Source organism: Miniopterus schreibersii, assembly GCF_964146895.1.
Source record: "Miniopterus schreibersii genome assembly, chromosome: 3".
Taxonomy (NCBI): domain Eukaryota; kingdom Metazoa; phylum Chordata; class Mammalia; order Chiroptera; family Miniopteridae; genus Miniopterus; species Miniopterus schreibersii.
In genome coordinates, this window is record NC_138103.1 from 56,888,978 (window position 1) to 56,913,023 (window position 24,046).

The 24,046-nt window shown below is 37.8% G+C and overlaps 1 protein-coding gene across 1 annotated transcript in view; it reads right to left on the reverse strand.

Moving 5' to 3' along the window:
• Positions 1–16,516, reverse strand: part of ADGRV1 (adhesion G protein-coupled receptor V1) — a 425,471-nt gene extending 408,955 nt beyond the window's left edge. The window contains exon 1 of the mRNA XM_081133843.1: positions 16,390–16,516. Within this exon, the coding sequence (XP_080989969.1) occupies positions 16,390–16,411 (22 nt within the window). The 5' untranslated portion in view covers positions 16,412–16,516. The remainder of the gene's footprint in view (positions 1–16,389) is intronic.
• Positions 16,517–24,046: the final 7,530 nt, after the last annotated feature.

The following is a 24,046-nucleotide window of genomic DNA, read 5'->3' on the forward strand; positions in this document are numbered from 1 at the left end:
GGCCTAAGACTCTTTCTTCCATCTTTCACATGACTCTCAAAAGTTTTTGCTGAAATGTCACTTTCTCAGAATGACCTTTCTATTCTCTGTATATGAAGAACTTTGTCCTTTGATATCCTTCTCTCAGCCTTTAGTTTCTTTGATTGCACTTATCTTAATTTGTATGTATTCCCTCTCTGGCCTTAGAACAAAAACATGGTCAGGACAATGGCCCTGGTCATCTTCAATAGCTTTGCATTCAATGCACCTACCATGGTCCATGGCATATTAAATGGGCCCTTAAAATGTGTTTATTTAGTAATAAAATGAGTGAATGAGTAAATTAACTAATCCTCTTAAAGTAACAGGAAGGGAGAAAAAATAATGTCGTAAAGGAAAGCAAGACACTCTTGAAATTCCCTTGCCTTATTTAATTTTGTCAGGACCAAACATAACGGTCTTACTTGGACTTTGATTCCCATTGCATAGGTACAAACGTGAGACTCATCAATATTGGTCATTTTTAAGAAAAAGTACCCAAAACCTGGAAATAAGGGGAAATGTGGGTGGCAAGTACTTTCAATACCCTACAGGGCACAGGCACATCCAAGATCTAAAGAAATGCACTTTGTTCAACTCAATAACTTAACTATTGATAAAGGTTTCAGACTTAGTGAAGTTACATATAAATTTAGCAATTTTCATGCAGTAAAGGTGCAAATAATTTTTGTCCAGTGAAACAGTACTCCAAAGGTCACAATTTTATCGCTCAGTGGGACCAAATTTATAAACTAACCTAGAAATCTTATCTTAACATTCCTTCATTAACTTTCTTTTAAATACTTAGCTTCTCAAAAGTTCTTTGAACAGTGTTAACACCCTACTGATCGCTCATTAATTGGTTGAATAAAATCTTGGACATGTGCTCATTTTATATTTGTATGGAAGTATGTTTATAAATTTTTGTGAAGCATGCTTTAGCACAATAATCTTTTTTTAAATATGTTTTTATTGATTTCAGAGAGAGAAAGGGAGAGAGAGGGAGAGAGACACATTGATGAAAGAGAAACATTGATCGGCTGCCTCCTGCATGCCACCTACTAGGTATCGAACCTACAACCCAGGCATGTAACCTGACTGGGAATCAAACTGGTGACCTGCTGGTGCATGGGCTGATGCTCATCCAACTGAGACACACTGGCTGGGCGCCACAATAATCTTTTTTTTAAGAAGAGTAACCATAATAAACAAATCATCCTGGTACACACCTAGGACTCTGATTCTACAACAGCCATTTCAGTAAATAATCATACAGTTTAGACTAATACTTCCAGGAAGAGTAATGTGTCATTTAACACAAATGAGATAAGTAAATAGTTGATACAATACATAAAATCTTTTAAGTAATGTATCTGACTTCTTTCTCTTATTTCCAAATATTTAACCTTGACATTTTCCATGAGATCATACATTCCCATTTGCACGAGTCACCAAATAAACAGATCACAAAAGCCATTCAAGCTGCTCATGTTGGCATCACAAATATCCACCAAGGAAACAGTCCAATAGTGCACAGAAGCTTCAATTCCAGAGTTACGTGGGGCTCTGGGAGAGTATAGATTTCAACTGTGCTCTCTCTTCCCACTTTGGCAAAGCACAAAGCGAAAGATTCACTACACTAAATCCTCTGAGGCAAGTTCAAAAGTAATCAAGTCAGTCAAGATTTGTTCACACAGCTGCTAAATCTGAGTGTATGAAAGGTATCTCTGTCACGGAGAAGTAAGACACACTTGCCTTTTCAATCCTTTGGAATATAAGGAGCATGTGTCTAAATGAAGATTTTTTGAACCTACCATTAGATGGCACCCCTCCATCTTTAACACCATCGATAAACAATTTCTCAAATTATGGAAAGAAGTTGTAAGAATTTAAAGATAGATTTTTGCCACCTATAACTCTTAGCAAACAAATATAATTTGCAATTCCTCATAGAATGCAAAGACAAAAGGCACAAAAGCAATTTTCTTGAAATTAAGGTCTTACTGGAAACAGCTCTAATTGGTTCTAGTTGTTCTTTCCTCTGAGATTCAGTATCACCAAAAAGGGGCAGGGGGTTCCTCGGCCACTTTCTGTTTTTCTATTCTATAATACCTATTAAATATCATCTTTTCTTACTGCAGTTAAGGGAGAGAGCAAAGGAAGAGAGCTTCATGTAATGAATTCAGAGGCTTCAACCCAGAACAGGCCTACAGACACGTGTTTGTTTAATCCAAATTGTATTTCCAAAATAATACTAAAATAATTTTGGCCAAGATTTAAAATTTGAAGATTTTTCATTTATTTAAAAATGGATTTCAACATTATTTTGAAAAATGACCATAAATGGCAAAGCTGAGTCCACATTTTTACATAAACTTATCAATTGGCTGGAGTTGAACAGCAGCTGTTATTTAGACAGACAATTTGCTCTCCTGTACCCTGTCAATGTCTTCTCAGCAGAGGGTCAAAGAGAAGAGCAAAATATTTCTTATATTCATTCATTCAAAGCAGGAAAAAATCAGGCACAATTATGTGCCCACACATAAACACACAGACACACATATACACTCCTTGTGGGCTGCCTCCTTGCAGTGTCCCAGGAATTTGATTTTATAGGACACTGGCAAAGCATTCCTGGCAGTGTCTGAGGATCCTGCCAGAGATGCTAAGAAGCCTCTAACTGGACACTGCCAGTGTCCCTGGGGTGTTAAGCCCCCAGTCATCTCTAATAGAAGGCAAGTATTGGCCTCAGAGTCAGTCTTGGGCACTACTTTAGTCTCTGCCATCTTCCCAGCTGTGTGACTTTGTAGAAGTCAATTCACTTCTCTGGGCCTCAAGTTCCCTCAAGTGTTAAAGGGTGGGAAAAAGAACAGCTACAGCATTAGGGGTAGTTGTGAGGCACAGGGGAAGAAATTCATCCTAGTACACCATGAAGTGCCAGATTCTAGGCACTAGGCCTTCAATATCCACATGGTCAAGAGACCAAAGAAAACAAGATTGGGCAACCTAGACTCTCCCGTGTGAGGACCATCCTCCAACTGACAGCTGGTTTTTATTATATTTCCTCAACCAGTTACTTGAAGCAATTGTAACATCTTTAGCCATATTACTTGCAAGCCATTTTCTAGCCATTAAGGGTCTGAACTCTTCACCGGAATTCAGTCTGAAGGACTGGGTAGTTCATTCCAATCTTAATGCTGAAAAAAAAAATGCAATGAATATAAGAAATATTTTACTATTCTCTTTGACCCTCTGCTGAGAAGACATTGACAGGGTACAGGAGAGCAAATTGTCTGTCTAAATAACAGCTGCTATTCAACTCCAGCAGGGCCTGTCAGCTGTGCCCTTAGAGTGCTCTGCCACATACTAGCTGGGCAACTTTAGGCAGTCATTTACCCTTGTGAGTCTACTTCCTCATCTGTAAAATGAAGTATGACACTGACCTTATCTGGCTATTTTCACCTTGCATTTATTTACCAAGTCCACAAATTATGTTTTCTAATTCATCTCTTTCTTCTTAAACCTTATCAATTTCTTCATCTGGATTGTTTTATTATAGTAGTTATAACTCATAAATTGAACATTAATTTAGTTTTCATTATTGTTTAGCCCCTAAAGCTATGGTTTTGCTCTGAGTATAGCTTTGGCTGCATCCCATAGGTTTTGATAAGCTGAATTCTTGCTGTTATGATATTCTAAAAAGTTTGTTACTGCAACAAACTTAGTTCCTATGTAACACAAAAATTATTTAGAATTGGCTTTTCTCTTGTTTCCCAGAATGGAGTTTTTAAAAATTTATTATTTGTTGTAATAAAAGGTAAGCTTTTATTTAAACAATAACATTCTATTTTCTGGTGATCATTTTCACTTATTAACTTTGATATAAAACAGAATTACATTAACAATGATATATGGAAAAATGAGCCTTTTGTTCTTTGGTCTTGCCAACACTGGCTAAATATGTGATGTTCAGATAAATTAGGTAAAGGATCACTCATGGTCCAGCTAAATAATTCCTCTTTCCCATTTGTAAGGTATTTATGTACCATGTGATCCATTTTCCTAACTGAAACAAAATATTTTAGTGTTCAATTAACAATGAACAATTTTCAAATTTTTCACAGGGCCCCTCAAAACTGTATTAAATTCTAACATTAAAACAAAAGCCTTAATTTGAAACCCAAATGTCTGAACACCCTCTACGCTTCCCCCAGCTTCTACAATCCTCCACAACTTTGAAATTTGTAAAACCTAAGCCTATACTACAAACATTTCCATCCAAAGAAGCGTGAAGCCAATGACCTTACAATATTATTTCTCCATATGTCTCTCAGGCATGGAACTTGTAAGAAATAGATTGAATGCCATCTCAGTATGCTATAGTGTTTTGTCAATATACTGTATCTCTAAGGAAAAATCACTGAGATTGAACTTTTCTTGCTGTCTAATTACACAGAATGGTTTATAGATAAAAAGTATCATGATAAAGCCTAAAATCCATTTTTTATAAATCTCTTTAATGCTTGGTAAGATTACAAAGTTATCTCTATCAGGCACGTCAAAATTTCCAAGTGCTAAAATATTCCTCACTGAATCCACAGAACATTGTTAAGCACCCTCTGGAAGTGCCACTGACTTCAAAGTAAACTCAGTTCAGGCTGGTTTTTTACTGATGAAAATGTTAATAACATCTATCAAAGCATTTTAAAATTCTCTATCAAAGTCTGAAGTGTTTTCAGTTCAGGGAAAACCTAGAAGTTTGTCAATAACAGATCATTGAGATGGATGGGTCTGAGCTGTAAACATTTTGCAAGATCTGATTTTTCATTTTAAATAAGATTTGTAAGGTTTAACTTAATTTCTCATTACAGAGAAGCAAATGCCTAATAATATATTGACGTTACTCTTTCTTGCTTTCATGAACATATTTTATAACTGTATCTGAGCTTTTCTCAAAGCATTTGCTCTAACTCACATAATTTTTTTTACTTTCTGACCTTAAACTTCCACTCTTTTGGGTCTTTCATGGTCATAATCTACAGACTGCACATATTCCAAAATTAAATATTTCTCTTCTTTTCTTCCTCTTAAATGATGCAGTGTTTGTTTTTGTTGTTTTAAATGCAGCCCAAATTCTGTTTCAGCACTATGCTGGAGCTTGGGGAGATGACAGATTTTATTTAAATTTTCCTATGGCTGATTGTAATAAAAAATATAAATTCCTGGAAATCCTCAGTGTGTAGCAAGTATGAACAAGTCCACAACACCCATGGTGCAAATATGTCACCACATTATTACTTCTCCAAATTAAATTAATCCTATTCAAGACCCCCTGTGCCATGGTGAAAGGAAATTCAATTTTACCTCTTGGAGGGGCCTTACTTGTATGCCAGTGGCTCATGCATTCGGAAAGGTCTGGTGTCTCCCAGACTACAGCGTTCCAGCTGTCACTGAGCCTCAGGACCTGGTGCCCTGTCTGAACCTGGTCCTCCTCCGTCTGCCCGGGCCTGTGCTTCAGGCCATGGCCCTCGGGCCACCCCAGCTCCTGGCACAAGTCAGCACTAGCTTTCAGAGGAGGGCCACTCTACTGCTTATACCACTTCTTTAGCGCTATCTTCTGCCCAGAGTCCCTAACCAGCTCTCTCCAGCTACAGAGTTTATTGCCAAGTCCTTTCAAGAGCTTAGTCTTTTCATTGATGCCCACAAGTTTGGACGAGCTTAAAGGAAACCCATGTGTGGCCTGTGGACCATATTGATGTGCTGGGGCTCTAACATCCATTCATTGTCTGACGACATTCAAAAAATAGAGTCTCTACTATGTTCCAGGCATTGTCTAAGTCCTAGGCACACAGCAGAAAGCATACCAAAATCAAAACATTAAAACAGAATACACCCTGAAATTCTTTTTCCGGGCATGATGCTTCTTTATCTTTGCTTCCTCCTCGGCACTGGTTCTTATTCAGAATCATTGATCAATTCTTTTTTTTTATTTTAAAGAAGAAAAACTGTGTTACACAAACTTATAAACACTTGTTTTGAGGTCACACTGCCTAGGTTAAATCCAAGCTCCGTCTTACCATCTATGTTAGTTTGGGGAGCGGCTTAGCATCTCTAAAACTCAGTTATATCTCTAAATCTCAGTCTTCTTATGAAAATGTGGGATTAAATCATCTACCTCAAAGGGTAGCCATGAGAGTTAGATCAAAATAATATACATAATACTCTTAGTACATTGCCTAACTTATAGTAACTACTCAATAACTGTGCATTATTATTAATTCACCCAACTCATAGTAACAAAACCAAAGCTTCCACAAAGATATATCAAGAAATAAGACTCTTGTTGAAATTATTTTTTGCAACTAAAACAGGAATTTACTTTAAAAGCCCCTGATTAGTTGACTTTTGAAATCATTTACAGTTCCCTAGTGGCTACTTAATAAGGAGCCATACCAGCCAGTTATGCCTTTCCTTTAGCAGAGCTCTACTTACTTTAGCCCTTTATATTGGTTTGCTTAACCCCTCTACAATTCAGGTGAGGAATTTAAATTATGTCATTAATAGAGAAACACCAATAGATAATCTTTGTGTAAAGATGAATTTTTAAGAAATAATATATCAGAACAATATAAAGTCATTGAAAATCTTTTATAAAGGTATTTATAGGCATGAGAAAATGTCCAAGGGTAAAAAGTAAGGAAAATACAATATTATACTATGTTAACATTTTTTATTTTTAGAAAACAAAAACATACACACAAGTATCTGTTTTTCAAGTGATGGTAGTTAAATAAATATATAAGCCAGCTGATATGAATCTTCAATTATAGCAAGTTGGAATTAGAGTGCATTATTTTACTCTAAAATTAGATGAGGCTACCAAGATTCCAGATATCTGAAAACTCTTTGCTATTCCTTCCTTGAGGTTAGAATCTAATTCCTCTCCCTTTAAATCTGAGCTTTAGTGATTTGCTTCACCAACAAAATGTGCAGAAATATGGTTTTTGATATCCTGGGTCTTCTAAGGTTAGGTCATAAGAAGTTTTGAGGCTTCTGCCCAGTGCTCTTGGAATACTTGCCCCAGCAGCAGCCAGTTACGATGAAGGATGTCTGATTACCTTGACACCACCATACATTTGGGAAGCCCAAGCTAGCCACATGGAGGCTGTACGGAAAGACACATGTAGTGTCCAGACATGACATCACAACCCAGACATCAGACATGTGATTGACTAAGATCAGATGATGCCATCCTCAGCCACAATCAGGCTGCAATTCAATGACAGACCCCAAACAAGAAGAGCCCAGCTAAGCGCTTCATACCCCAGAATTGTGAGAGATCATCATAAATTAATTTCAACCACTAAGTATTGGTGTGGTTTATTTATGCAGCAATAGGTTACATGAACATCTCTATTCATGATCCTTCCATTTTAATATACATTAATTCCCCAAATAAAATATAATGTGTCATTTTAATTATTATAACTATTTAAAGTAATAAAAAATATCATATGAAATATAATAAATTTTAAATGAATTTTATGATACATGTCAATCTAAAATAAAATAGTTTACACAAAAAATAAATACTAAATACACATACATTTATGTATACAAGTGAGTATACACACAGAAAAGAAGTAAAAGAACAGTGGTCAACCTTAGAGAAGTTTCAGGTGATTTTCCTCTATTTGTGCTTTTCTTCATTTTCCATAGTTTCTACATTGAATATGTTTTACTTTGTTCATTTCTGATGATGTTTTTGTAAAGCAAAGTACCCAGAATTAATACTCTGAAACTAAACTCTAAAACTAAAATCATTTAACACCCCCATTCTAAAATCCTAATTATGGATACAAATCCCCAGGGGTTATTACAACCTAAGAATTACAACCTTATAATTAGAATTATATGAATATGTTCCCAACCCATTATCAAAATAGGGAACTTCTGGATATGTTTACTACCCAAGTGTTTTCGTAAAATAAAAAGGCAGAAATATCATTAGATCAAAACAAAAACACAGACAATAAATCTCTCAACATCTTCATCCTTCACCCACGCTGCTTTCTCCCCTACCTTCCAGGCTCCGGTTTCTTCTTTCAGCCACAACACAATACTTGAGAACACACAGTATGCCCCCCAACACATGTACTTCACATCCTTCTATGAAATCCTTTATATCTAAAGCTTAGCTCTGAAGAAAATTCACAAATGAAAAGGAAGCCTTTAATATAATTCATTGAGTGCATCAACTACGATATCTTTTATCTCCTGACTTTGTCGCAGGAGATCGGGTGTCATAAATTGAAATATGGAGAGTCTTTTCCTAATAATGCAAAAATCCCTCAGACTTGCTTCTTTTATTATTTTGCCTTTGATCAGTGTGTACTGGGTACAGAATACTTTGAAGTTATATCATCCACTCTGCCCTCAGTTTCTATCATGTTAATTGTACCTTCCTTCAATATAAAATTTAGGCTTATCCATTGGCTTTAAAAAAAAAAGAGAGATCTATATCATTTTTCTCTTTGTATTTTTTACAAGTCATGAAAGACAATACATTTTTTTGTTTATTCTTCCTTCCAACTTTAAGTTTTAACTTGATCGTGTTTTAAATCTGGAGTTCCTTTTATGTTTTGCAAAATCTACTGAGAGGGTTGAGCTTATTAGGAGGTAATCAGTCTAAGAGTAAGGTTTACAAGAATTGGCTTACTTAAATTTCTCTTCTAACTTGGACTTGCTTTTCCATTATCGGAGCACATGCCCACGTACTCTGAATATCTCCCATTTCCCTAACCTCACCTATCTCCTGTAATTCTTGAAATATGCACTTGTGGCTTAGGATGTATTTGAAGGGTAGCAATACAAAAAGTGACTGAAGGGACAGGTGGTCGCTTCCTTCTTCCAGAGTCCCTTTCTCCTGTGGCTTCCTGAATCCACATTCATGTGGTTTTTCCTTCTCACTCACGAGCTACCCTTCAGCCTCCTTTGCTGGATCCTTGTCTTCTTTCTGACGTCTACATAATAGAGTATTTCAGTTCCCAGGCCCAGGCCCCTTCTCCACACTCACTCTCATGGTGATCTCTTCACCTCGCTGCTCTAACAGTCTTCCGAATTCACATCTTCAACCAAACTTCTCCCCTAAATTCCAGACTCGTATACCCAACAAACTATTTGATACCCTCAGGTATAGATAACTTTTAACCTAATTTTTATTTTCAGAACATATACCATTTACATGAATCCATGCTTAAGCCTATATAACAAGGTATATTTAGAGAATTCTCACTCTCTCATCCACCTATTCCTTTCCTCCCCTTAGAGGTAACCATGTTTACTAGCCCTTGATTTATGTTGCCAATGTTTCTTTTGCAAATATAACTATACATAGGAAAACAAACTGAAACAAATAAAGCAACTGTATATCAAGGGAAGACATAATCACACAGACCAAATAACTATTTCTAGGGACTTTAGAACATAGTATTTTTGTCTGTCTGCCCTTAGAATAAATTCTCAGGACGAATACAGCTACAAAGAAAGCTTATATTTCATTCTCTCTCTCCAATCTTCCCTCCTTTCCACTCTTTCTAAAATTAATGGAAAAAATACCCTCAATGAGGATTTTTTTTTAATTAAAATAAATAAATAAAGCTTCCAAAATTTGTCTTGGAAGAAAAAAATAAATTTTTCTCATTTTGATAGTTCAGCCAGTATTATTTAGATGATTCCCTATGGAAAAGGCAGAAGTCATCAGAGAACTGAATGAATTCAATGTACCTCAGACAGCATCCAATCACATTTCCGATTTTAGCATATCCTAGATAGGTCACCCATCATGCTGGCCACTACCATCCTTCCCTTCTTAGGAAAACCTACAGCCAGTGGTGAGGGAGAAGTCCTTGGCTGCAAATTGTTCCTTTGTTTTCTCACAATATGGGTGCCTTAAATGTCTTAGTTAATTGGCAGAGAACCATGCAAAGAAAGTTGGAAGTAATAAATTTGCAAGCCATACCTGGAGCATTTGTCCCATAATATGACCCCTGAGCTTAACAGAGTGGATATAAGGGATAAATCTCTTCTAAAAGCATCCTGGCTCTTTTATCCACCCTCCCTATTAACTCTGCAATTTCCCTCCTAGATGTATAACCAAGAGAACTAAAAACATGTTCACACAAAAGCTTGCATACCCATGTCCATAATATGATAGTCCAAAAGTAGAAATAGCCCAAATGTCCATCAACTGATGAATGGAAAAACAAAATATTCATACAATAGAATATTATTCAGCCATAAAAAATAAAGCAGTGATACATGCTACCACATAATGAACCTTGAAAACATTATAAGTGAAAAAAGGCAGACACAAATGGCCATGTATTGTATGATTCCATTCACATGAAATGTCCAGAATGTGCACATCTGTAGAGACAGAAAGTAGGTTTGTTGCCAGGGACATGGAGGTGGGGAGAGATGGTGAATGAAAGCTGATTGGTAAGTGATTTCTTTTTGCAGTGATGAAAATATGCTGGAATAGATAGTGGTGACAGTTGCGCAACTTTGTAAATATAATAAATACCACTGAAAAATCACTTTAAAGGGTGATTTTTTCTTTGCTGAGTGAATTATGTCTCATTTTTTTAAAAAAATTAAAACCCACCCTGCATCTCCAGCCTTTTCTTTCTTTTCTTTCAACAGTTCCTGTCAAGTTGTCCCATATACATATCTGAGACAACTCATCTGGATCATTCTTACCTCGGCTCCTTTGATCCAAGCCACTCCCCAGGGCCTTCTCTCTCCCTCTCCCTACTTGCTCTCCTCCACCATTCTTCAAAGTCCAGATCAAGTCCCACATTTTCCAAAACACTTTCCACTGGCTAGTCTGAAAGAGGTCATGGAAGCCTTCTTTGTGTCATTCCTGCTCATCAATGCTGTTGAACGCAGGTGAATGATGCATAAATGACTCTAACTATAGCTGCGGATAGGGCTTTTGCTTTATACCACAGGCAAGAAACATAGAAGGCAGAGCAATTCTTTTATATGTATTCTCAAAATTATATTGCTTACTTGCAAACCTTTTACCAAAATACTTCTCTATATTATGCCTTCTTTCAGTTAGACATTCTTTAAAAATGAAAAATGTATTCTTTTACTTCCAAATAAATACATAAGTAAAACTTTGCAAAAATAGGCTTGCATTATAAGTCACGCTAAATAGAATTACTGCCCCATGACACAGACTAAAGGATAATATCATTCCAGCTATCCTAGCAAAAGGATTATGACATAGTGTTTCCTTCAGATGAACCTGAGAATATACACGAAGTATATTAATATTACCTAATTATCAGGATTCATGACTAAAGAAGCTAAAAATATCTTATTTTCAATTAGCACACAAATACAAGCCCTTGAATTATTTCCACAGTATGCCTCAGAGCATTGTTCACTTGTTATAACACTTAAGAAAAATTTTTTCTCTTTTACACATACTCCCCATGGAATTCTTTCTCACAGAAAGAAAGCAAAGTCAATATAAATAATTAAGAATTGTTTCTTGCCCGCCTGGGCGTGGCTCAGCGGTTGAGCGTCAAACTGGGATCCAGGCGATCGGGGTTCGATTCCCGGTCAGGGCACATCCCTGGGTTGTGGGCTCTATCAATGACTCTCTCATCATTGATGCTTCTATCTCTCTCCCTCTCCTTTCCTTTCTCTGAAGTCAATAAAGATATATTAAAAACAAAAAAGAATTGTTTCTTTATTAATTTTGAGTCATCTTAATTAATTTATATATATGTAGATATATATACATGTGTATATATATGTGTGTGTGTATATATATATATATCTCCTCTGTTTATTGTGCATTCCACACACAGAAATAAACTATTAAGAGTGCCACACAATGCCTTTTTGAAGCTGCATTTTTATTTGAAGCTATTCTGTACCTTTCAACCTGTGCCACATTTCAATAATGACTGTGTAATAATTACAATCATCCCCTTATTAGCTTGGCATTTCATTTTCCTTGCCCTATGGCACCCTACAGTTGAAGGCAAGGAAAACTCTCTGTTGATTAGTTATTTAAGACCAGCAACAATAACTGTGCAGGAGAGAAGGCTACTTGGAGAGGATTACATAAGAGCCAGAGCTCAACAGACTCAGACAGAGAACAGCAAATTATAAACCCAAGGACTTCGTTGCATATAACCAAATTGGCTAGTTGAAATGCTAATTGCCTTTCAGCAAAACTAAAGACAGACAGGGGACCCTGTGCTTCAAAGAATAAAATGCATTTTTACTCTACTTCTGCACTATTGTCTTGCTGAGAAGCATTTGAAATCTATTCATAAAGGTAGCTCCTTCCTTAACCTTTAAAATGTGGGAAATTTATTTAGTCCCTACCAGCAACTCCAATGTGCTGATGTGCCAAGATTTGAACAGATGGTTGGATTTAAGCCCTGTTAAGCCCCTAATAAAGTAAAGCATGAAAGAATTCTGAGCTCAAATACATAGTGCAAATTAAGAAAATGTGCCTAGGGAAAAGGAATTTTGAATAACAAATTTATGAAATTAAAATAATCAAATAATATAATCTTTAAAACATGAATATTTTCAATGTAATTGCATCCAAATGCGTATGAAAGAGCTATCATTGTCTCTTTCAGAGACCCTCAGCCTCCCTTTATACCTAATAATTTTAATTCAAAACTCACTTGTGAACAACTATTCCAACAGCCAGTTTCCCCATTTATATGAAAGAGGGTCCATTCTGGATTATTAGAATCCTGAATAAATGAATGAGAACTGTTCTCCTGGCATCCTGCTCTCATTTTGAGGTATAGCCAGACTTATGCCTGACTGCACCAGAAAGGGCCCCATGACCACCTGCCCAGAAGCTGGGGGAGGGTACATTTTAAAGAGTATAGTGTGTCACAGTGAAATCACAAAACACAGCCTTTGTCCTACCACAACCTCCCCTGTACCAACTCCACCCTTCTCCTCTGCCACACCTCTACCAGGGCAACAGAACACAGGTGCTGTGGCTTCCTGTGTGGTCTCACATGCTGGCATATTGAGGAACCCTCCCTACATGTGAAGATGCCTCCTGTCCCCCCAGTCCTGCCTCGTGAAGGGAGAAAAACAGACAAGCACGCCTGGGGAAATCAGCTTCCTATACTACTACTTCATTTGGCCTGAGATACAGAGTCCAGTTTATTAGTAGTATGTTTATCTCCATTTCTCAATAAACATCTTTATTTATATGAAGTTTGAGCTGCCTGAAACTGATAGAATACTAAAACTAAATAGAGCTTTAAATTATAAACGGTGTCAGTAAATAATTCATCTTTCACTAGGATTCAGCAGGAGTTAAGGGAAGAAAGACATCTCTCTGGCTGGATGTTTACCAAAGCCTTTAGACAGTGAAGTTCCTGGTGATTTTTCTTTTTTTCTATACTGTTTGAATTTCCTAAATGATTTTGTATTATTTTTACGACCAGAAAAAAAGTTATTCCAAGTCTCACTCACACACACACACACACACACACACACACACAGATCAATTGTGTGTAATACAGGGAAGTGTCCACCCAAATCTCTCCATGGTAACACACTACATTTTATAATCAGACTAAACAGTAATCATCTGTTTAGGAGTTCAATATGCTTTATAAGAACCTGGATATAAGCAACCTAGTTGCTTTCTACCTGAGGTAGAAGTAGTGGTGACAGTGTTTTCCCTGTGCAGATTTTGGATCTAGTACATAAAGTAATGACTTGTCACAGGTAAGTAGGTAACAAAGCCATTCATTCAATATATTAACCACTTTGCTAAACCTTAGAGATACTAGAGAAATATACAGTACAGTCACTGTCCTCAAAGATTTTGTATCTTAATTGGGGCAACATCAAAATTTTCAATAACGGTAGGACAGCAATGAAAAAAGGGGAAGAGGCAGCATTTGGTTGAGTGGCAATAAATTAAACGTTTAATGACCAAGTTAACCTGCTAACATACTTCTCACATATTAGTTTATGGGAAGGTGCATATAACTAAAATCATAAATGGGAAAACAGAGTGAGTAACTTTAAATAAGTCTCAACTTTCTAAGGTTTCAGTTTCCCCAAATATAAAATAAAGGGGTAGGTCTAGTTTGGCTCCAAGTCTCCTCCAGTGCTTAAGTATTTCAATGTTGTGCTCACAGCCTATGAATTTCTGAACAAAGGATCACACACTTAATCAAAGGCAAAATGTATTTTCTTGATAGGTCCTTCCAGTTTCTTCACCTACAAATCAGGATAATAGTATTTGATAATTAAATATAAAGATAGTCTATTTAAAAGGCCCAATAGAATTCCTGGCATTCAATAAAGGAGGCATACTATTATCATTTATTGTAGAATTTTAACAAAAGGGTTTAGTCACAGCTAATTCTGCTGTGACCACTCTTTTTCTTTGGGTGTAGCTGGGGCAAGGACACTTCCAAGTAGAAAGCTGTCTGAAATGCTTTTGTTTAACATTAGCCTCTGCCTTCCTATGTTATTTATAATCATTCTTTTTATTACCATAAAAGCATTTGTGTTCCAAATATATCTCATGTTATCACTTTCTTACAATGAATACAGTTGGCATTCAATATCTGATCAATACATGTATAGCATAAAACTACAATTGTTATGAAAATATAATAAATGTTGACTGATACATCACCTCTATATCTGATGCTATCAAGACTCAGTGTTATTACATAACTTCCCTCCACCCCATTAGGGTCTTACATTTTAGTCTAAGATTATTTCTTAGCTGCTGTTTACAGGTGGTTTCAGCTTTTAATCATAACATTCAGTATAGTGTAGGTGTTCAGAGCACTTGGGGGAAAAAAATCCATGATCCAGCCCTTACTAAATGGGGAACTTAGGACAAGGAGCTTAAACTTTCCACGCCTCAGAGTCATTATCTGTAAGTTAGGATAATGCTATTTAATTTATGGTACTGGTGGGGGTGTTGAATCAAATACGTAAAGCACTTCTCAGAACCTGTTACATAGCAGGTGTTCAATACAGGATGACTGCTGATGCCACTCATCCTGGAAATAAGAGCACGGAGGCAGGGTTCAGGCATACTTTCTTTTAGTGTATACATTTTGATTACTTTTTAAAAGTTATAATCTTGAGACATATCATTTCTGCCTGAAGTCTTTTCAATCATCTGGTCCAATCCTTTTACTTTAATAAATGAAGAAACTAAGGACCGGAGGTTGGGTGTGTGTCCAAAGTCACTGTAAGTTAATGGCAGATCCATACATTTAATAAATTTTATCACAACACAGTTCAAAGTGTATTTGGCACTTCCCTGTAGCCTAGGAAACTGACCCAAAATAAATTGCTGGTGTTCATTTGTATCCTAACTAAAACGTCTTTTTTTCTTTGCCCTAATGCCTTTTTGCTGTTGTTCTATCTGGCTCTTTTGATAAAGGACACACAAAGGAGAGAAAAAAAGCACGTCAGTAACTTAAGGTAATAACTTTAGCAAGAACTTTTAAATAATGCTGTATTAGCTAAGGCACATTATTTTAACTTTATCCTAGTGGTAAATAATTATGAACTCTTATCTGATATCATTATTTTCTAAAAGAGTATGCAGTAGCTTTAATATGAACACATTACACACATTTTTAAAGACTGTGGGTTTTGTGAAATGTAAAAAGTTAGTTTAAAACAGAAGTTACACAGAAGAAGTTAATGTCACACCTTAACATCGGTTTTTCCCCCTAATGAACACTTACTTCCATAATTGCTATTTAAGTTTTAAGGGGAAAAAATATTTTTTTTAATGGTTTAAAAATTAAAATGGGTATGTAACAAATATATATGTCTGATCTCCAGAATAATTCCAAACTTCCTGAAATCAATATATTCACTGAAAGTAGTTCAATGCCTCGGTCACTGTGGCCCGGAAGGGGCTCAGGCTCGTCTCCGCCTTCCCGTTATTAATTATCACCCACGGCGCGCGGTTTGGGTCGGTTATTTTCCGAGCCGACTCTTTAAAATTAAAGCTGGGATTCGGTTTCAAAGAGGCAGAAGGAGAAGGAAGGAAACTTTTCTCTGCTCATTCAGGTCTCCCCGTCTTTGAGACTAACCAGCTCTGGGAGGGCGGTGGCAGCACCTCGGCGCTCACCGCGCAGCGGCCGCGGGCAGGGGGCCCGCAGCCCAGCCCGTGCGCTCGGGGCGCGCCAGCCTCCCGCGCCCTCGCCGCCCGCCTCCCGCAACAGGTGCGGAGCAGCGTCCCGCGCCGCCAGGGATGCCGCGCGCTCCCTGGGGCACCGGGATGCTCGCAGCATCCTCCCTTCAGCCGACGCCTACCTGGCCCCCGGGACACCGACATCCGCGCGCCCTGCGGTCCCCGCCGCTCCTCCCTCCGCACACCCGCGCTCCTTCCCTGGCTCGCGTCCCCACGCTGTGCAGGGACTACTGGTTCTTCCTCCCCTCTCGGGTCGGGAAGGGGCCCATCCTCCTCCCCCTTATCCTACCCCAACCCCCCCCCCAACCCTCCAGGCTCGGTCTGCTCCAATAGGACCAGCGGCTCCCCGGGCTGCGCTCACCTGACCGGCAAAGCGGGGGTGGCCGCCCGAGGCAGCGCGCCCTCGCCTGCGCAGCGGGCAGCCAGGTCCCCGCTCCGGCGCCGGGAACACCCTGCCCTGACCGTCCCTGATGGACTCTCCCGGCAGCCGGCCCGAGCGGACCTGCCCGCGCGCACGGAGGCCCGTCTCCCTCGGCCCGCGCGTCCCTGGCGGCGGGCAGCGCGCCCAGCGCACTCCCCAGTCGCAGGCTCTGCCTGAACTTTCTGGTCTGTCCCCTTAGGTATAACGGACCCCCTCAGCCACACCGCGGGACACTCCGCCCTGTAAGCAATTCCCGGGTTTCTTTCCGGGAAGACAACCTATTTACTGAGTCTTGTTGGTTCCTCAGCACATCTCTTTTAACGTTGATAATCACTCCTGAAATGTTCATCCCATTAGAATTCGCACGTAAATTGATGAATTAGGAGACATAAGGAATCTACTCCTACATACGCTTATCTGGTAAGTTATCCGTCTCCTCGTTATAAAATAGGACTGTGAATTCCTGCCTCTGTGGCTGTTAAAAGGGCTGGATGAGTCAGGCGTGTGTGAAGTGCAACTCTGCAGTCCACCTTGTACGTGGTAAACACTCAACAAATGTCACTTGTTCCCAGGACTTAACAGTAAAGCCTCTAAGGTCAGACCGTATCATCAGCAACGTGCTAATCCCCACCTGCAGCAGAGATCTTTTAAAACATGCAGCATTCTAGGAAGTTTCCAACCAGGAGGAAGGTTAAAGATTAGCAAACAGCAGTCCAGCACCATCTCACCGCCGATTTTATGTAGAAAATGTTTAACATAAGAGCTGATTGATTGCTTCAGTTAAAGGCAGAAGCAGGACTAGGTCCTACTATTCCTAATTCCAAACACAAAGCATGTGGCACCTTCCCAAGATGGAATAACTAGATAGTTATTTAGAGTCGCAAGCTGCAATCTAGGTGTACTAATTTAGAATTATTTGGGGGCTGCTGCTGAATGCCTCATCTAAAAGCTGCAACAGTCAACAAACAGCTGGACATTAAAGGCAAAAGTTATTCAGGCCAAAGAACTCTCTTACAGAAACTGTGGGAATGCAAATGCTATACTTCAAGGCATAAGAACAGGTAGTGAGAAGAGCGACCTAAATGATGAAGGAAATTGAACAGCTTTCCTGTGAGGCTCAACTTCAAAGGTGAAACTCCCTCTAGACGCTGTGAATCCATGGGGCATACTGAAAGAGTCAACACAGATGTATTTACTATATCTTGCAGTAGAGAAATGGAAACTTAAGACAAGTTAAAGTCAAAACACTGAATCAGTATTCATGTAATGATAATGTGAGAGCAGAAAAAAATAATATTCAAAAAGTGATTTCTTGTATTATTGTTTGTAAACACCCATTTATTCTGTTAATATGCCCCATGGATTTACAGCTTCTAGTTTAAAACATCTTAATAAAATCTATATTCAATCCACAGTGTTATTGTATTATTAGTATGCTTAAAGGCTTCATTTGTGATTCAATGTTACTTTAAATTATTTAAGACCCTGACAAAGTCAGTGCCTATCAACAAATTATTCTGTTTTAATCATTGTTTCACCAAGTCTGTGATTAAATACATTCTCCATAACTGGACTTATTCGGCATGTATTTTCACTCTGTGTGTGACAACACCCGAGGCACTGTAATGGGTCAAAATGAAAACTTACACTCACTTTCCTTCTCAAAGCTATCTTAAGGAACTAAGTCATTGATTAACAATTATTACTGAGTGTTTAGGAAGCAGAAGTCACTGGAAGGCGCTGTGGGAAAAACAATGATTTCTAAAGCACAACTCTGAGTTCACTGCGCTTGCACTTTCTTTGGGGTGAAAGTTTAATGAACCAAAAAGCAGAATATGCCAAACAAAAAATGAGCATCCCAGAGAGTGCTAGAGATGCTCCAAGTCTGTGGAGAGCAGATTGACAATCCTCATCTTGCTGATTAAAAATCAAGGTACTGAATGGGCTGTTTTCTGCTCCCTTAGAACTGGTGATTTGGCCCAAGACAAGACCAAACAGAGAAGTACCTGATTTCTAAATCACTGAGAACAAGCTGTCAGTCACTGAGAACAAACTGTGCTGCCAGTGCTTTTTAAAAGGTGGAAAGACAAAATAGGACAATCACCTGCCTCTATTCTCACCCCAGAGGAAAGAAGAGCCAGCCATGTGTAGTTAGCCTAGACAGGAGGTTCTGGCTTTTCTCTCTCCTCCAGACTTGTGATAGAGCTTGGAGATCATAGTAGAGAGGGGGGAATGCCAACTCATCCCACTGTTGGATGTCTGTTCAGACTGATAGACTTGTTGATCTGCCTTGATCCTACCACTAAGAAGAAAGAGAATTGGGAAAGAAAGATGGCAGGACAGAGAGAAAGCACAAGGGAGTAGACCCACCCTCGTCTTTGTACAAAGATGTGTAGGTCTCCTATAGATTGTGATACTATGGCAGTTGCACTTTAGCAAAATCTTGCCAATACCTGGCCTGAGAGAACAGCTTATGCAATGGGCAGACTCCAAGAACTAGAGGCTGCGTACCCCTGGCAGTAGCTAAAGGCAGTGGTTAAGGAAAATCCCACTTCAAGGAGCCATGCAATGAGGAGGGATTACAGAACCCTCCAGAAATTACCCACGTGCTTTTGGGAAAGTCAGCGCACCAGTCCTATGGAGCACAGCTAGTCTGTATTATCCAGAGAAGCAGCCACCACCATAATGAAGGACACTATGCCAATAAGCAAAGAGATGTTTGTCTTTCTCCTAATCCCCGTCAGCTCTCAGTGTTAGATTAGGCCTCGAAATGGAGCAGGTAGAAATGAGAGATATTCCAAAATCAAAATCACTATACATACCCGCACACACCATCTACGCACTTCAACAACTAACCACATCTCCTCCCCGTTTCAGGCCCCTGGAACCATTGGTCTAATCACTAATGAAGAGGAGGAAACATTGAATGTGATCCGAGATTGGCATATATTGAAGTTATGGAAGCTTCCCAAGAGATTTGTTACCCAGTGGGGAAGAATAATTTGACACAGAATACATAGAGACAAGACTTGAGACAATAATACTACTTCATGTCCATGTTTGGAATGCATGTTTGAACCCCCTGAATGAAAACCCCTCAGTAAACCAGTTAGACTGGCATTTCTGAAAGTGTGTACTGTGCACCTCAGTTGCCCAAGCTTGAAAGGACCAAAGCCTCAGTAATCAAGTCATAAATGTGGGAAACATTCTTAGAAAATCACTAAGCCCAATAAAAAATTAAAAGATCTGAGTACTACCATAAATAGACCAGTTTAAATTCATTTAACTCACTGTTTTATAAATATTTATTTGTTCACTGAAGCTTTTTTTTCTGTGATTTCCATTAATATTCTTCAAAATAAACATTTGGAAATTCTTTTCTAAAGAAGGGAAAAAAATCAATCTAAAGCCAAAGTCAGACGAATGCCAACTGGGCAGTTAATGGAAAGAAACTTGTTTCTTTGGGGTTTGGGATTCTTAGGGTTTGGGGCCATGCCCGTCTATGTCACTCTCTCCAGGGCTACAAGAGTTGTGCAACTCTTGGCAATGCCATTTACTTGGGAATCTATGTGAGGGACGTCACCTGGACTTGTTCCCACGGATCAGGACCACATCAGAAAACATGCACTTTATCAAGGGTTTGAAAAGCTGGGTAAGGTCTTGGAGAAATGAGAGGAGTATGTTATTCAAGGGGTTATAAGGTGTATATCAGAAAATAACTTAAAGTTGATGGTCTGGAAGAACTAGAAAATGATCAGTCCCAGGGCTCCTGAGAGGCATTTTTCACATCTTTCCTACCCCATGATTGTTTTCAAATCTCTAATCTGCCATGTCAGAACCTTCTCTGTAAATGATTTGGTCCCTACATAGATGAAGTGTACAATGGGTAGTTCCTCCTCAGTTTAAGACTGAGATATTTGACAAGGCAGCAGTCAACCCAGACCATCACAGACAAGAGGCTGAGGTGGCATTTTAGAAGTTTTAAACAGGAAAGGTGATGACAAAAACGCTAAACCTTTTACTTTCTCGTGTATTTTTAATGTAAAATTAATATTTCACTTTTTCTGTACTTGGTTATGTTTCCTTTATCTAAATTTCTATACTCTCAATATTTTATTTTTTCTAAAATTAGTAAGTAAAAAGCAAAGGATGAATTATGATGTTTACTTTCTACTGCAAGTATCTTCCTAAGTTGCAAATGTCTTTCCTCAATAAGTCTACCTAAGGCTTTGTAAGAGCATTAGCACAGTTTCTATTTCTAAAGGCATAAGGAGTAAAAATATAGCATTTCTCATGGTTAGGTCCAGGTGATGCCAAGCAATAGTGTAGACAGTTTAGGAAAACCTAGATAAATTTATTAATCTTTCACGTTCAGTTTCTTTGTTTGCAAAATGGAGATTCTTGTAATGTTGACTACACAGAATCATGTTTGTATTGAATGAGGTAGTCAAGTCTGGTACATAGTAGAATTTCAATAACTGACAGAAAAACATTGGAATAAAACAATGAATGAGTTCCTACTTAGCTATATTTTAGATGCGGTGGAGAAAGTTTTTCTTCTTAGTTCACCAACCCAATATTGAATACACTACAGTGTTAATTATACATAAATTTACAAATTTATATCTATGTATTTAAATGCATTTCCCATTAAAATTTTAAAAGAAATTCTTTTCATTGACATGATGTGATTGTACCTCTCTTTAATATATCTGGAAATTTTAAACAAATAAAGAAAAGAACACATATTTAATGGTTAAATGACTCCATGAAATGAATTTTAAAATCATGTAATAGCCAAGTGTATGTATTGCTTTCTAACAAATCTAAATATATACAGTAGTAGTATTTGATTACATATATTATATTTTATTTTTATTATGGCCCTATGCAATATTTTATTACATTATTTGGCGAAGAATGAATTAAGTACAATTTTGTGTCCTGTGAAAAATATTTTATATCTATCTACCCAAGTTAAAAATATTTTTCCTCAAGAAATGTTTACAAAAAAATTTACAAAAAATGCTATCTAAGACTATTTTTAAATTAATAATTGTTTCTATTTGTTAGCAAGAAAGACGTCTTAGAGCATTTTTTTCACATTTTAAATGGAATTTACCCATAAATCAAATATGAATGTATATGGAATCTTTAATCTTTTAAGAACAGCAAATTAAGTCTTTTTTTTTTCCTGGTTGTCTCTGCTCAGGCCCGCTGTGTGTGGTATTTCCCATGGTTTGTCATTTTGCTTTAATGGCAGGGGGAAGAAACCAGCAAAGCTCAGTAACCACAGTGCATATCAAAATGTCACCATGGCAGCATTTGTCCACTTGTCAGAGTCCTTCTGAAATGACTCAGCCATTCATTTTGTTGAATCAATATTGAAGCTTTCGAGATTTATTACTTGAGGGTTGGGAGTAGGTGAGGCAAATAAACCCTTCAGTCCTAACATCAAGTTCTAGTTGGGCCAAGATTATGATTTGTCTAGATTTTATTTATGAAAATAGACTATAAGGTTTACATTCCTTGTATAATTATCTTGTAATAAGCTTGAATTCACATGCCTGCTAACACAGTGAAAAAGAATTTAAAGTTCCTGAAAACATTCCATGGACTGTGGTAAACCTACCAAATGCTAAATTCAAATAGCTAATTTCCTGGGAGAGGTGGAGGAGGAGGGCAGGGAGGAGAGATGCAAAGCTCTTGATGTAAAAAATCTTTAAATCTTTGATATAAGGTTTTTTAAATTCCATTTATATGTATCCCATCTTGAAGCATAATTAATCAGAACCAGGATAAGCATGTTATCTACTAAATCTTTCTATTTAATAATATCCATTTATTATTACATTTCCCTTTCAACAAATATAAAACTGACCTTTTCTATTTTAAAGCACTGTAATTTCTTTAAGACTTCTAAAAAATATAACCACATACATTTCTAATGGATTAGGTCACCAAATGAGTCTGATATCTTAATCCAAGCATTCACTGTGTGTATTTTCAGTTATCACTGAGCTAAACTCAGTGCAGAGCTCATCGATGCTGTTCAAAGATGAAGTTATGAGAAATTTTCATAAGCATAGATCTACCTGACAGGGTCCTGAAGTGTCTTTGAAGCTTCATTGACATATTGGGCCAGGCTACAGTAAGAGAGGGCAAGCTTCTCTTCAGTATTGCTCCTTCAGCACTCTCTCAGGGCTGAGGAGTCACCCACTTAGCATCCGGTGGCCTAGACCACTCCTATTGGGATCTGCACAGGATGCTGCAATGCAGTTATCCCTGATGGGGCGAATCTACCCAGATAACATGATGAAGTCATCTGAGTAGAGTTTTGGGATCTGCTGTCCCAGGAGCCCCAAGCTCTACCAAGAACTTCTCTAATCTGACGTAATGTTTATTTTACCAATGGCTGCAAGCAAACAAAGTCACTTCAAACAAAGCCCCCACTGTCTTGTTTCCCACATGGGTGGGAAAATCAAGCCCTGTTGAAGGGACATTTGACTGATGGTATGTTTGAGGATCACCCAGGGCCTTGAGAAGTTTATATATGTGTGGGTGTCTGGTCCACTTAAAACAGACATCTCTGCCAGCAGCTAAGTTTGTAGTGCTCTTTCTTTCCAATGTCCAGCCAGCTTTCTTAACTTAAACAACTTCAAACAGTCATAAGAATTTCAAATCGTTCTAAAAAGCATACAGAGTACTCTCTATAGTTTCTGCTTAAGGTGATGGAAAGTTGTAGAAGTAGATAACAGTGACGGTTGCAAAATATTGTAATGTAATTATTGCCACTGAACTGTACACTTACAAACTGTTCATTAAAATGACATTTTTTTATGTTATGTTTATTTTACAATTTAAAAAATCAATAATGTTATATATCAAAATCAAATACACATTTTAAATGAGTGAATTGTATGGTATTGTGAATTATTTCTCAAGGAAGTGGTTTAAAATAAAAAGAAAAGGAAACTTTAATGCTTTGTCTATAGCTTATATATAATCAAGTTATATCAGAAAAGTTACACTAGAACTGTCTTACTTTTCAGAAAATCAAAAATCTTTTGAGTTTTCGTCTTCATAGGGTTCTGTGAAAATAAAAGGATTTTTTTAAAGATTGTGCTTGAAAGGGTACCAGACAAATACAGCTTTAGTATTATATTAGAGCAGTCCCACATGGAATCCTCCCAGACAAAACGGAGCTCTCTATTAGTCCTTAGTTTTTTCTTTTCTTTCTTTTTCTAAAAGCAAGGAAGTGAATTGTGACTATTTCATCCAAGAAATGCTGAGCTGGTTAATTTCTGATAATTATAAAATCACGGGTGGTCACTAGTTCAAAGAAAATCTTTCCCAAA